This window comes from Hyperoodon ampullatus, assembly GCF_949752795.1.
Source record: "Hyperoodon ampullatus genome assembly, chromosome: 6".
Lineage (NCBI taxonomy): Eukaryota > Metazoa > Chordata > Mammalia > Artiodactyla > Ziphiidae > Hyperoodon > Hyperoodon ampullatus.
The window spans coordinates 126,291,999-126,304,579 of record NC_136919.1 but is presented as its reverse complement, the minus strand read 5'-3'; the positions used below and the strand labels follow the sequence as shown (position 1 = coordinate 126,304,579).

Sequence of the window (12,581 nt, the reverse complement as noted above, 5' to 3'; positions counted from 1 at the left end):
TTTTTGGTTGCTTGTTTAAATATTCCTTATGGACTAACTCTTGGTTAAAAAGTAAGACTTGTATAAGCTCTTACATTATACTATGTGTATTTATATTTGTTATATATATATCATATATCTCGTGTATAAATATATTTTTTGGTATTTGTCTGTTTAGCAGTGAATGACATTTCCAGTATTTTCCATAGATTTCCACATTTGAGAGTTTAAAAAAGACAAGAAAAGTAAGGTTTCCTTTCTTAGAAAATGAGACCCTGAAACAGCTTTTTCTGATGTTGCACATCATTCCATACTTATTTCTGGCTTCTTAGAGCTCGTCGATCCACACGGCATAGTAGTTTAGAAACAAAACTATGAAGTGACTTTGGTTCCTGGTGGTAGCAGGTACATCTGGTGAAGGCCTGGGTGTCAAATGATGCTTCTGCTCCAAAGGAACAGGGTGGCATCACTCCAGTCCTCCCTATGATGCTCGTATAGTCCTCCCTGCAGACGTTAGGAAGGCTTTTCAGAGAACAGGTATTTAAAACTCTCTCTGAAAACTGAATTCATGATTTATTTATTTATTTATTTATTTTTTGCGGTACGCGGGCCTCTTACTGCTGTGGCCTCCCCTCCTGTGGAGCACAGGCCCCGGACGCGCAGGCTCAGCGGCCACGGCACACGGGCCCAGCCGCTCCGCGGCATGTGGGATCTTCCCAGACCGGGGCACGAACCCGTGTCCCCTGCATCGGCAGGCGGACTCTCAACCACTGCGCCACCAGGGAAGCCCTGAATTCATGATTTTTTAACACACGTGAGAACATTACACAACAACTTACTACGAGACATCCCACGCAGCAGACACTGCCTGTACCTCTTCTCATCCTCGGCCCCTTCTTTACGAAATGAAATAACTGGAACTTCAGGTCTTTTGTCATTTGGCACTTGTCTTATTTCTCTTCCCGGTCTCTGCTGGGACTGGAACCAGCAATTGCTGGAAATCAGCAGTTTACCCAACATATTTTCCTGATTAGATAGTTTCCAGTAGAATCTGTGTCTAGATTCACAAGTTTGGAAGTTTATCTGAAATAACTTTTGCAGGTTTTTTTTTTCTTTTTTTTTTTTTTTGGATTCTGCCTTACTAGTTACTCTCCATCTTGAATCAAATGCTTGTTTTTAAAATGCCCCCGACGGGCCGACGGTCCTATTAGAGCCAGCGCTCAAGAGCGGCCATCCACCCAGCAGACAGAACACGAACGTGGACATTTCTCTTGTGTTTGGCCCAAAGCGCCAGTCGGTCGATGCAGAAGCCTTCCCGCCCTCTTTGCAGACAGTCTCCCCAAGCAGGAGCGTGGGTCGTGGGTGTCAGCTCAGCAGGCGTCTCTCACGGCCCCTCTGCCAGACCCGCGTGTGCAGTCATTCTTTGTGGATTACTACATGTGCTTGTGTTCACCTCGGGTACCCAGCCCCTGGGAGGTGCTGTCCAAGCAGAGAGGACCGTCACTGCCCGCTGGCCTGAAACTCTCATCAGGCTCAGAGCTGACCAGGCAGTTCGGAAGCCTGTGGATGGCTATGAAAATAACATTTCCCGTAAAAAGAACATTTTGCTGTTTAAATATCTTTTTTCTCTATGTTTATCGTGAGGGGTAAATATATGACTCGTACTTTTAGGTGACTTCTGCCCTGTTACTCAGTCTGTGCTCTGTCAGTTGGTGGCTCTCAGGATGGGTCACCCCACCTCCGAACCCAGGGTCAGGACCAGAAGGGCCGGTGAGAGCAGCTGAACGGGAGGACAGGACTCCCGTGCGTACAGGCATCGACGGCGGAGAGGGCGCAGTTCCAGAGAACGGCCAGCGTGTTTGCTTTTTCAACCCTTTTTCTTAAGGTGTGGTAGCATTGTGATTTTTCTGATTTCTGTGACTTGCTTTGTCTAGAGGTTGACCTACGAGGAAAGGATGGCTCGGCGGCTGCTGGGTGCCGACAGCGCGACCGTCTTCCACGTCCAGGAGCCTGAAGAGGAGGCGGCCAGCCAGGTACCCCATTGCTCCTGGCTCCTCAGGGGAGCAGATTCCCCTGTCCCCTGTCCCCGCCCTCCTCACGGACAGGCTTGGGGTCAGCTCTGTGGAGAGCAGAGGGCGGGGCAGAGGAAACAGCGCTGTCATCACATCCGCCTCCAAGCCAGCGTTTATTGAGCACGTACTGCGCTGAGTGAGTGCTGGGATTTATTTCAGTCGGTGACGCCTGTTCTTTTTATCTTCTTATCGATTCGTTTCTCTCCTTTCAAGTATCTTTCTGTTTTTCCTGTCCTGGGCTGTCATGCAGAACAGGTTTGTGTGGAAGAACATATGTTCCCTGAAATTGTCTGAAATCACTAGTGACTATTTCCAATTATGATCTTAATATCTCGTCCAGGTAAAATACCTGTGTACAGAAAAGACTCTGTTTTCCTCCATGTATGTAGTTATAAAGCACTAATCAGCAGAGAACCTAAAATGCTAACATTTTGTTCCCCTGATAACACCAAAAAAAAAGTCACTTCATGGATCTGATGTAAGTAAACTGTTTTTTAATCTCCACTGCTTCTGTTTGGAGTCTCCAGATGTAGTTCTGAGATAAAAGAAAGCTTTTTAACACAAGTTTAAAGGATCAAGTAAACTCTTTCTCGTATCTCTTAAGAAATGGATCAGCGTTCAAAATCTGAAAGTTTCTCTGTGTTAAATATTGCTACCACCACAGTTTCACGTAAAGCTAGAAATCTTGTGAGATTCTTGCTGCTTCTGTTACTGGCTTCACTTCTTTTTTTCTACCATTGCAGGACCCTGGGTCTCCTCATGCTTCTGTAGGGAGTCCTCTGGATGGTCAAAAGGTCACGCTTTCACCTTTCTTTTCTTCCCAGTCTTTCCCTGTATCTGTTTCTTCTGTTCTTCCTCGTTTACCTGTGTATCTATAGTTAACTGCCATACGTTAATTATAGATACTCTGACCAGTGTCTGTTTCCATTTAATATCATGGACACAATTCGCTGCGGGGGGATCTCTCGCATCGTTTATTTATTTACAAACTTGAATCTGATTCTGTCCCTTGTGGATACCCTAAATTTTAAATTGTGAGAAGTTTCTCGTTTGTTAAACCTTTCGGGGGGAAAAAGAGCTAATTCTTAAACTGACTGATTGGATACTATTTAGACAAAGCAACTTGTGTATTTTTTGCAGTTTTATTCATACTGTTGAATTTCTTCCTTCAAGGCAACAGACTGCCTTTTAAAGGTTGAGTACCTTAAGGGAAAACCTCGTTAAAACAACCTTTCATTTAATATTAAATAGAGAATATCTCATAATGGGCTGCCTTGTCTCTACTGTACTTTGTCAGCGAGAGATCTGCAGGGTCCCCCTCCATCACCAGAGGATGATGACGGGGACTTTGCTTTGCTCCTATTTTTTTAACCAAACATGTGACTGGACCGTCAGTGCTCAGTCGGAGGACGGTTGCCCAGAGCTGCGGAGGGAGAGCCCGGGGCTGTGTGGCGAGGGCGCCCTTCCTCCGTCACTCGTTTGCTAAGAGGCCGAGTGACCTTGCAGCTGCTCCCCGCCCGTGCGGCTGCCCTTCTGAGAAGTGCCCCACCAGACAGAGGGATCCGTGTGCCGTCACGTGTACTTTTTATGAATGATTTAGGAATGACAGTTGCCTTTTTCTTTCTTCTCCCCACCCCAAGAGAAGAGAGAAGGAAATTCATCTTCGTAGTTGGTTTGGTTTGGTTTTGTTTTGGATCATAGGACCTGAGGACAGTTTGAAATATCATACGTACTTACTTCCAGATGTTCTTTGTTTTATATGGAATTGAATTGGGCATAGGCTCCATTTTTAGCTCTGTGGTAAACACATCACTGTCTTCTGGGCGCCTTACTGGAGAGGGGATAAGACGTGGGGCTTGGGGGACTTTGTACCGCGTGGACCGAGGCCGGTGACGTGACTCTTCTCTCTGATTTAGGAGTACAAAGTCTCCAGCTGTGAGCAGAGGCTCATCAGTGAAATCGAGTACAGGCTGGAAAGGTCCCCTGTGGAGGAGTCAGGGGACGAGGCTCCCTGTGGGGAAGCGTCTGTGGAGAGTGTAGCGGCCCCATCCTTCGAGACGAAGCTGAAGCATTTCAAGATCTTTGAGGGGATGCCTGTGACCTTCACGTGCAGAGTGACCGGGAATCCAAAGCCGAAGGTGAGCTGCAACAAGGCTTCTTAAGAGTTATATTCCCTGAGGATGAGTTTGGCTTCCAGCATGCCACACACCATTGCAGCGTTAGGGGGAACAGGTGCAGACGAAGCTTCTCAGCACCCGTGATGTAAAACGCTTGAGTTCAGGGCCGTCCTCAGGAGGCACTGGAAGCCAGCAAGGGTAGAAGAATAGAACAGGACAGAACAGAATAGTAGAATAATGGACGAGGAGCTTTTTATAACCCACGTCATTTACTCGTGTGATGCTGCCGTTGTTACACCCAAATTGCAGACAACGGGCTGAGCTCAGGGGGGTTAATGAACTTTCCCAGGGTCAGAAAGCTGTGAGTGGCCAGGCTTGAACTTGAATCCGCCGCCCGTGCTCTGTACCAGACAGAGGAATAAAGCTACCACAGATGATGGAAACTGCAGATCTTTAGTCTACAAAACCCAAGGCCTCCTGTGTTTACAGAGGCGGTGGACGCAGGAATACTGTGAGAAAGGGTCCTCCGAGAAGCTTCTGGTACCCACGATGAGGCCGGCCTGGCTGGAGCCCTGTTCCTGTGAGCACGTGGGGATGCTGGAAGGAGGGAGGGTGGCCCTCTCTTTAAGGAGAGACTAGAATCACTGCTCACTGGCCCCGCAAAGTGGCAAACAGGACTACACTTTTCCCTAGAACTTGAGAGAAGAGAATAAAAGAGGCATCCATGAGAAACTGAAACTCCAGAGTCACACTCTCACAGGATACACAGCCCAAAGCTGAGAAATTAATGTGAAATTTAGTCCAGGATGATTATAATCCTAAGGTTTCTGGCAGAAGCAAGTAAAAATTGCCCCATAGAAGATTCCACGCTGGGGCCTGTCAGACACCTACAGGGCAGGAGGGGGAAAAGGGAGTTCACAGGAAAAACAGACCCTGCGAGCAAACAGAGTCCACAGCAAAAGAAACGGGAGAACAGAAGCCAAGGTGCCACACAGGATAGAGCCGTCTTGAGGAGACTCCTCTGAAATTACTGTGTTTAAAGTGATGGAAACAATTCTAAAAGGAATAGACACTTTAGTGAAAGAACAGGACCAGAGACAAGGCACATGTAAAATAAGCAGACAAAAATGAACACTGTACTCCCTGAAATTAACATTTTAACAGGGGCTGGTGTAAAAGGGCCGGAATGAGACTGAGGAGACAGGGGAAGGGGCCGGGCCGGGACCACACCTGAGACTTTGAGGGGCTCATGCTCTGTGGCTCCATCCGTCGTTCTGTTTTCACAGGAAGGGAAGTTGTACCACCATACTGTTTCCCTAAAACCGAATCCCAGCCCCACAGTCAGAAAAAGATAGACCAAAAAAATTAGCTTTATATTTTCAGAGCCATTGCCACCTCCTAATGGACTTCACAAATCAGCTGTTGTTAGAGAACACTTCTGTGTTATCTTGAGATAATTGGATCATTGGTGTGTGTTCACAAACATGATATCAAATGTGTGTATTAAAAATAAACATGCAGCTTATGAGTGGAACTCATAATTATATCACGAACTTCCAAAATAGTCACAAAAAAAACCCCACGTTCTTTTTAAACCTTACTCAAGGCACGATTACTGATCAGGTTCTAAGATCACTGAATCCTGTTCTTAAAGAATTATGTTGGCTCGAGAGGCAGGCTTTGGTTGTAACGTGACTGTCTTGTTCTCCTACAGCCTTGAGTGTGTTTCACAGCCGTCAGGAGGTTGATTTTCCAGAACTGTTTCCCGTTGGATGTTCTTCTGTTTTCCTGGCTGCCGTTCTTTTTCTCCCCTCCCTGGTTTATTGAAACCTGTTTCTCCTGCACATGTTCTAGAAATTGTATTAGGATTGTTGGAGTATGGAATACTCATCGTGTTTAAAAATATACATTTTTTTAGCTTATGTTTTTTTTTTTAATTTTTTTATTCTGCCCTTGACATGCTTGTTCCATTGAGCTATGAGAAGATGGAAGAGAATTTCTAGTTCACCCTGGTTTCATCTCTTGTACCCTTCCCGCCCTGTCTCTTAATCTCATTTGAAAGTTGTATTCCAAGTACAATAGAGGTGAAAAATATGATTAAAGGAGAGAAATAGGGCTTCCCTGGTGGCGCAGTGGTTGAGAGTCCACCTGCCGATGCAGGGGACCACGGGTTCGTGCCCCGGTCCGGGAAGATCCCACATGCCGCGGAGCGGCTGGGCCCATGAGCCATGGCCGCTGAGCCTGCGCGTCCGGAGCCTGTGCTCCGCAACGGGAGAGGCCACAGCAGTGAGAGGCCCACGTACCGCAAAAAAAAAAAAAAAAATTGAGCATTAATTCTAAAGAACTGGCATAGCGGCAAGAGTGCAAAAGGGAGAAATTATGTACTAATCACAGCTGCTTTGTTCCATCAGAAATAATCCAACCACTAAGAGCATGATAATTACAAAGTATCACGCCTTATGTAACTTAACTTTTAGAACTGAAAGTTATTAGTCTATTTGATGGTGAACTTTTAGGTTCTGGAGATTAATAATATAGTTCCTATAAACGTGCAACTAACTGAAAACTGAGGGTAGGAAAAGCTACAGCGGTCGGATCCTGATTGTTCTTGCACTTATTGCCTGCCATCTATTTTTAGCCTTTTCCTGTCTTAGACATGGAAGTTTTAAGAAAGATTTTTCAGATTCAGAGGCTTTGACAGGGAGTGGAATTGGAAGGCCAGCTGTGGTCTCAACTGACATATTGATTTACATGCAGGAAGAATTTCATTTTAAAACTGCAAGCTCTGAACTAAGTTTCTTCTGTTGGGAATCAGGAATGCTTTTGGCTGCAAGGAACAAAAGTGACCACAAAGAACCTGCTATGGCTTGAAAAGGGAGGATGTATTTCCCTCCCGATGGCAAGTGTGGAGGGGCCAGTGCAGCATCCCGGCCGTGTTAGGGCTGCCGGCTCTGTGACCCAAACTGTGGCCCGTCTTCAGCTGTGCAGTTCATGATCAAGTCAGAAATAATAACCAAACCATGAGAGCCCCACAGACCCAGGATCTTGCTTAAAGGTGAGGGAGGGAAGGATGACCCGTAGAAGAGCTCGTTTGACCATTTAGAATTTTTCTATTTAGTCAAGGTTTTTACTTTATTTTTCACATTTAATTTTCTGTCACCCCAAGTTAAAATATGATTTGAAAATTATTATACATTTCAATACTGCTGTGTCTTCTTTAACATAGTGGAGCTGAGGAACTGTAACCTTGGTCCTGTGCCCCTCGGCTGGGAATTAAAGTGATAGGGATCCCCCGTCAGCCCCTCACCTGCCCAACTCCTCACACCCTGTTCTGTTTGACACGATTCCAAGGAATCACTGGGGTTTAGGTTCTGGTTTTGTTGTCTACAATAACCTTTTTACCTTTACAAGTAATACATTTTCATTCGGGACACTTGAAATAGAAGCAAAAAGAAAACTGGGATGCCAGCTCAGAACTCATCACTGTCCTCCATATAAATAGTGGATGAATGTAAATGCCTGCTTATATACATCTTAAGAATTAAAAGCGGCTGTGTAATTTCTAAAACTGAAATAGAATTCAACTTGCTTGCCACCCACCCTTTTCGCTCAGAAGTCAAGGTCCTGCCCCGATGTCCTGCCTCGCGCTTTAACTCGGGAGCTCAGGGCGGCCCGTGCCCCTCCGCTCACAGGGCCTCACCTTCATCTCTGCCTTCCCCCTCAGACCTACTGGTTTAAAGATGGGAAGCAGATCTCTCCCAAGAACGATCACTATAGCATCCGGAGCGACCCTGACGGGACCTGCTCTCTGCATACCGCGGCCTCCACCCTGGACGATGACGGGAATTACACGATCATGGCTTCGAGCCCTCAGGTGGGGATGCGCGGTGGCCTCGGGCCTGTGCTCAGGGTGGTGGGGTTTCCCGGGCAGAGGAGCTGCTTGGCTAACGGGGAGTCATGCCTCTTTGACTTGAAACTGTTTTCCCAATTCTCCATCCAGCGTGGTTTCCCAGGATAGAAACATTCTTTCTTAATATTTATCTATTCCGTGAGATGTTTGTCTACATGAATAATTCCGGTGCAGATGTGCATTCTTTCCATAAATATTATTGAGAGCCTGATATGTACACCTGTCATGTGGGTGATGGAGCTGCAGTGCTTCAGGGGACGAGGTCCCGAGACAGAAGATAAGCCAGTAAACAAATGCATAAACCATGTGATTGCAGGTAGGGTTATGTTGTCAGGAGAAAGGAGAGTGAGGGGTATGGATAAGCACACGTAATTCAGTGGGATTTAAGTAATGTGTAAGTGTGGACAAATGATAATTTCGATAGAACATACAGCATTCAGGATTTTTGTTTGTTTGTTTACACCCAAATGTTTTGTAGTTGCCCTTAGATTTAGGGTCAAAAAATCGGTTGACTACTTAGAATTTAACAGACAGCTACTGGGTACCATGTTCCCAATTCAAGCCTGCAAATTCTTTTTTATTGAATATCTTGTATATTTTAGGTGCTATACTGGGTACACAGAAATGTGTAAGCAGTGATTTTGTGCCTTACAAGCTCAACATCTGACTGAGTATTTTATGAAGTCTGCAGAAATCATGTAAATAACACACTTTAAAAAATTTTTATTTTATATTAGACTATAGTTGACTTACAATGTTGTGTTAGTTTCAGTTGTACAGCAAAGTGAATCAGTTACACATATATATATTCTTTTTCAAATTCTTTTCCCATTTTGGTAAAAAACACTCTTTTTAAAAAAAAGAAAGCTAAAGTTAACAGTTTTATTATGTAACTGATGAAGATTGCCCAGAAGTTATCTTTTTAAAAAATCTCTGATCTATTTATATCATTCCCTATTTCATTATTTCTTTCGAAGGAAATATTAAGTGTTAGAAAACGATACAAATAATTTTAGCAAAGCTACAGACTTCTGAAAGTTTGTACAGTGTCATCCTGTCCTAAGGTTACATTGTCGTAAAGATACATTTCTGCAGTGATGGTAAGAGGGAAACTGAAATTGCCCACGAATCAGGCTGTGACCCAGGATAGCGGACTCGCACTGACAAGCAGCAGTTTCCAAGTTCACGCACCTTCTTGAGGTTCTAACTTTTCAATCAATGAACACATGACCATCCCTTTGAAAAATAGTCAAAATCACAACCTTTACTAATAAGTTACATTTTAATGCTTATTTGTGTTCATGTTGTTTGTATTTGAGGGAACGAAAGTGGAATTTTCTCTTTTTTTAATTATATTTTTAGTATGTTTCCTTGACTACTTTTTTTTTAATTGCATCTTTATTGCACTTTGTAGATATTACGTTTTTTACAAATTGAAGTTTTGTGGCAACCCTGTGTTGAGTAAGTCTATCACTGCTGTTTTTCTAACAGCATTTGCTCACTTTACATGTCTGTGTTACATTTGGTGATTCTTGTTATATTTCAAAGTTTTTAATTATTTTTACGTTTGTTATGGTGGTCTGTGATCTTGGATCGTTGATGTTACTACTACAACTCTATTAACCAATTTCGATTTTCAGTTTTCTGCCTCTCAAAAAAGTAGTGGAGGGCTCAACAAAATCCAGAAGTTTTCTTCGCTCTGGGTTCTTTATTTCTCTTGTGCCCTAGAAAGGCTAGGGTGGGCTATGGAGCTAGAAAATTCACTGTGTTCCTTATGTGCTCACCGTTCCTGGGGTCCCGCTGTCCACTTCAAGGCGTTTTTCCTAGTGAATGTTTTGAACTGTTACTGGAGTGAGCACTTTTATCGATAGAACGAGAGAAGGTGAATGTCAGGCTGCAGTTCTGAGTCTGCTTCTAGTTTCTTCAGGTGACGCAGCTTTCCATGTGGGACAGTTCTAACGGGAAGGACCAGGCAAGTGGCAGCGGGCAGGCGGCTGGGCTCCAGGGTGGCGGTCTCTGCGTGCTTATTAAACCCCTGACCACCCAGGGGAAGGAGGGCTGAAGATGCCCGTGTCGACGCGGAGAAGGAGGAGCGGCACAGTCAGAAGACGGAAGTGACGCACGAAGACCAGGCGTGGAGACAGTAGGGACAGTTCGGGAGAGCCGGGGTGCAGTTCGGGGTGAAAGGCGAGCACGCGGCACCGGGCACGTCTGAGTTGGGTTCTGGCCGCGTGGCCTTCAGCAAGTCCTGAACCTGTGCGCCCGCTTCCTCGTCCGTGAAGTGAGAAAAATAATACGAATTTAAACGATGCATGGAAAGCGCTCGGTTTACCTGGCATGTGACGTGCTTCCAGGAAGCGCAGGTTATTGCCGCTGTTTCAGTTCGGGGACGCTAGTCCCCCTTCTCGGAGCAGCACCCCGAGCTGGCAGGGGCCGCGGAGCCCGGCCGTGTCCCTCCCTCAGCGCCTCGAGTCCAGGAGTCAGTGCGGGCGGGCATCTCTTCTCAGCGCGGTGCTGGCGCAGCGTCTCCCGGCCTCCGCCCTGGGAGAGGCGTTCCCGGCAGGGGCGGCTCGGTCGCGACTGCACGGCCGGGGCCCCGGGAGGAGGGCGCAGCCGCAGGCCCCACGTGCACAGCTGGGCTGGCGGGCGCCGCCCTCGGGCCAGACCCTGCGCTCTGCTGCTTCCCGGAGCCCCGGCCACGGCCCCGTGGCCCGCCCTGTCTGCTGCTTCGCCCTTTACGTTTCGGAGGCGAGACAGAGAAATGAGGGGTGACCGTTTCCCTCAGGCCACCAGAAGCCCGGCTCTCCTAGCACACTCGCCCGTCCTGTGAGTCCAGCAGGCAGCGGCGTGGCTGCCCCGGGCCCCCGAGCCCGCGAGGCCCCGGAACAGAGCAGGTCCCGATGGCAGAGTCCCGCCGGCTCTCGAGGCCGGGCCCACGAGGATCCTCATCAGCGGGGCGCGTTCTCAGAACTGAGCGTCTCCTTTCCTCCCGAGATGACCGAAGGCAGGCGTCTGAGGACGTGCTCGGCGTGGGCGTTGGGCCTCAGCCTGACACGGCTGTCAGTTTTGGTGTTTATGGTACTTGGCGGCCGCTCTTCCGAGTTTCTGAGTCGCCTGGTTGCTGCCCGCGCCTCCGGCCGGCTCTGCAGCAGCAGGTGCGTCCACACCTGCCAGATGTGGGCTTTGTGAGTCATCTCCGAGCAACTGGAGTGAACTTCCCACCCACTTAGGGAAACAGAGTGGCATTTCAGCCCTGACGAGCAACGCCCTGTTTCTCCACCTGCTCCGTGCTGCAGGTTGTCGCTTGTTGATGTAGGAACATGGTGACAGACATGCTTCACACTCCATGGCCTCAACTTCAGAAGCAGCTGCTGTGGTATATAGTAAAGGACTTCGCCACTCTTGTAATTTGTGAATGAAAACACGGTTTAAAAGAAGCATGATGTAAATAGGCACTGAAAATCTCAAAAGTAAAAGCTAAGTTTTTCAAGATACATTAGTCCCAGAAGCATAGCGTGGGGTCCGCTGATCTGGGCTCCCTGCTTCCTTGACGCCCTTTGGTACCTTCAGTTTTTTCCACGTTATGGAGGATTTGGGTTTGGGAGGGAGACAACTCCATCTCTTCTCTGGTACACGTGGCCTCCACGATGTGAAGTGACCGAGGGAAAGAGGAAAAGGCTGATGGAAAAATGAGTTCGTTAATGAGACACAGACGGCCGAGCTCTCCAGAGCAGCGGAAGGTAATTCCCGAGAGCAGCCAACAGAAAGGGTGAGAAGCAAGGAAAGAGGAAAACACAGTCAGCAGGTTATTTTATAGAATAATTTTCCACCTGGGTCAGTCTTCAGGGAATAGGAAACGCGTTAGATGTTGTTGATGGCGTGCAGTTTCCACCTGGGACAGAACACACCGCTCTGGGCGAGCGTGGGCCGTGGAGCATCCTCAGCCCGGCAGCTCCTGGGAGATGGTCGCACACTGAGTGGGATCGTAAGGGACTGTGCCGCGTTACAGCAGGCGGCTGCCCAGCCGAGGACCACAGGCTCCGCTTACGTCCGACTCTAATCCCATCTTGAAGACAGGGCGGAATGGAAACACAAATGTTTGACTTTGTTTTGCTGCGTTGCTAGCTTCCCCCGTCCTGCTCTCTGGGTTGGAATGGCTGTCGTGCACCGCTTGCCGTGTCCTCCAGCTGCACTGTGTGCGCACGCGGCAGGCTTTCCTGAGACCTGCGGGCCGCAAGTTAGATTTCATAAACCGGGAAATGCAGATGTTTTGTCCGTAGCACATAAATCACTGGCCTTGCAGGAGGCCTCAGATACGCATTACAAGCTGCATGGTTAGCAGAGAACCACCTTAAGAATTCAAACGCGTGATTCGCGCTATAGCTTTAAACACTGAGGACTTGTCTGGAATAGAAAAGCAGTGAGCAGCTGAGTTAAATTTAAAAGGCTGGTTTGTTGGTTGTGTGTGTTTCAACGTTACAAGGTTTTCTGGCACCTTCCAAG

The 12,581-nt window shown here is 47.3% G+C and overlaps 1 protein-coding gene across 1 annotated transcript in view; it reads left to right on the top strand.

Annotated features, from left to right (window-relative positions):
- The window catches only part of PALLD (palladin, cytoskeletal associated protein), a gene marked incomplete at both ends in the record, with an annotated part of 383,889 nt that overhangs the window by 356,499 nt on the left and 14,809 nt on the right, over positions 1–12,581 (top strand). Inside the window, 4 exons of the mRNA XM_079706944.1 lie at positions 1,914–2,012; positions 2,795–2,845; positions 3,968–4,189; positions 7,893–8,042. Of these exons, the coding sequence (XP_079563070.1) occupies positions 1,914–2,012; positions 2,795–2,845; positions 3,968–4,189; positions 7,893–8,042 (522 nt within the window). The remainder of the gene's footprint in view (positions 1–1,913; positions 2,013–2,794; positions 2,846–3,967; positions 4,190–7,892; positions 8,043–12,581) is intronic.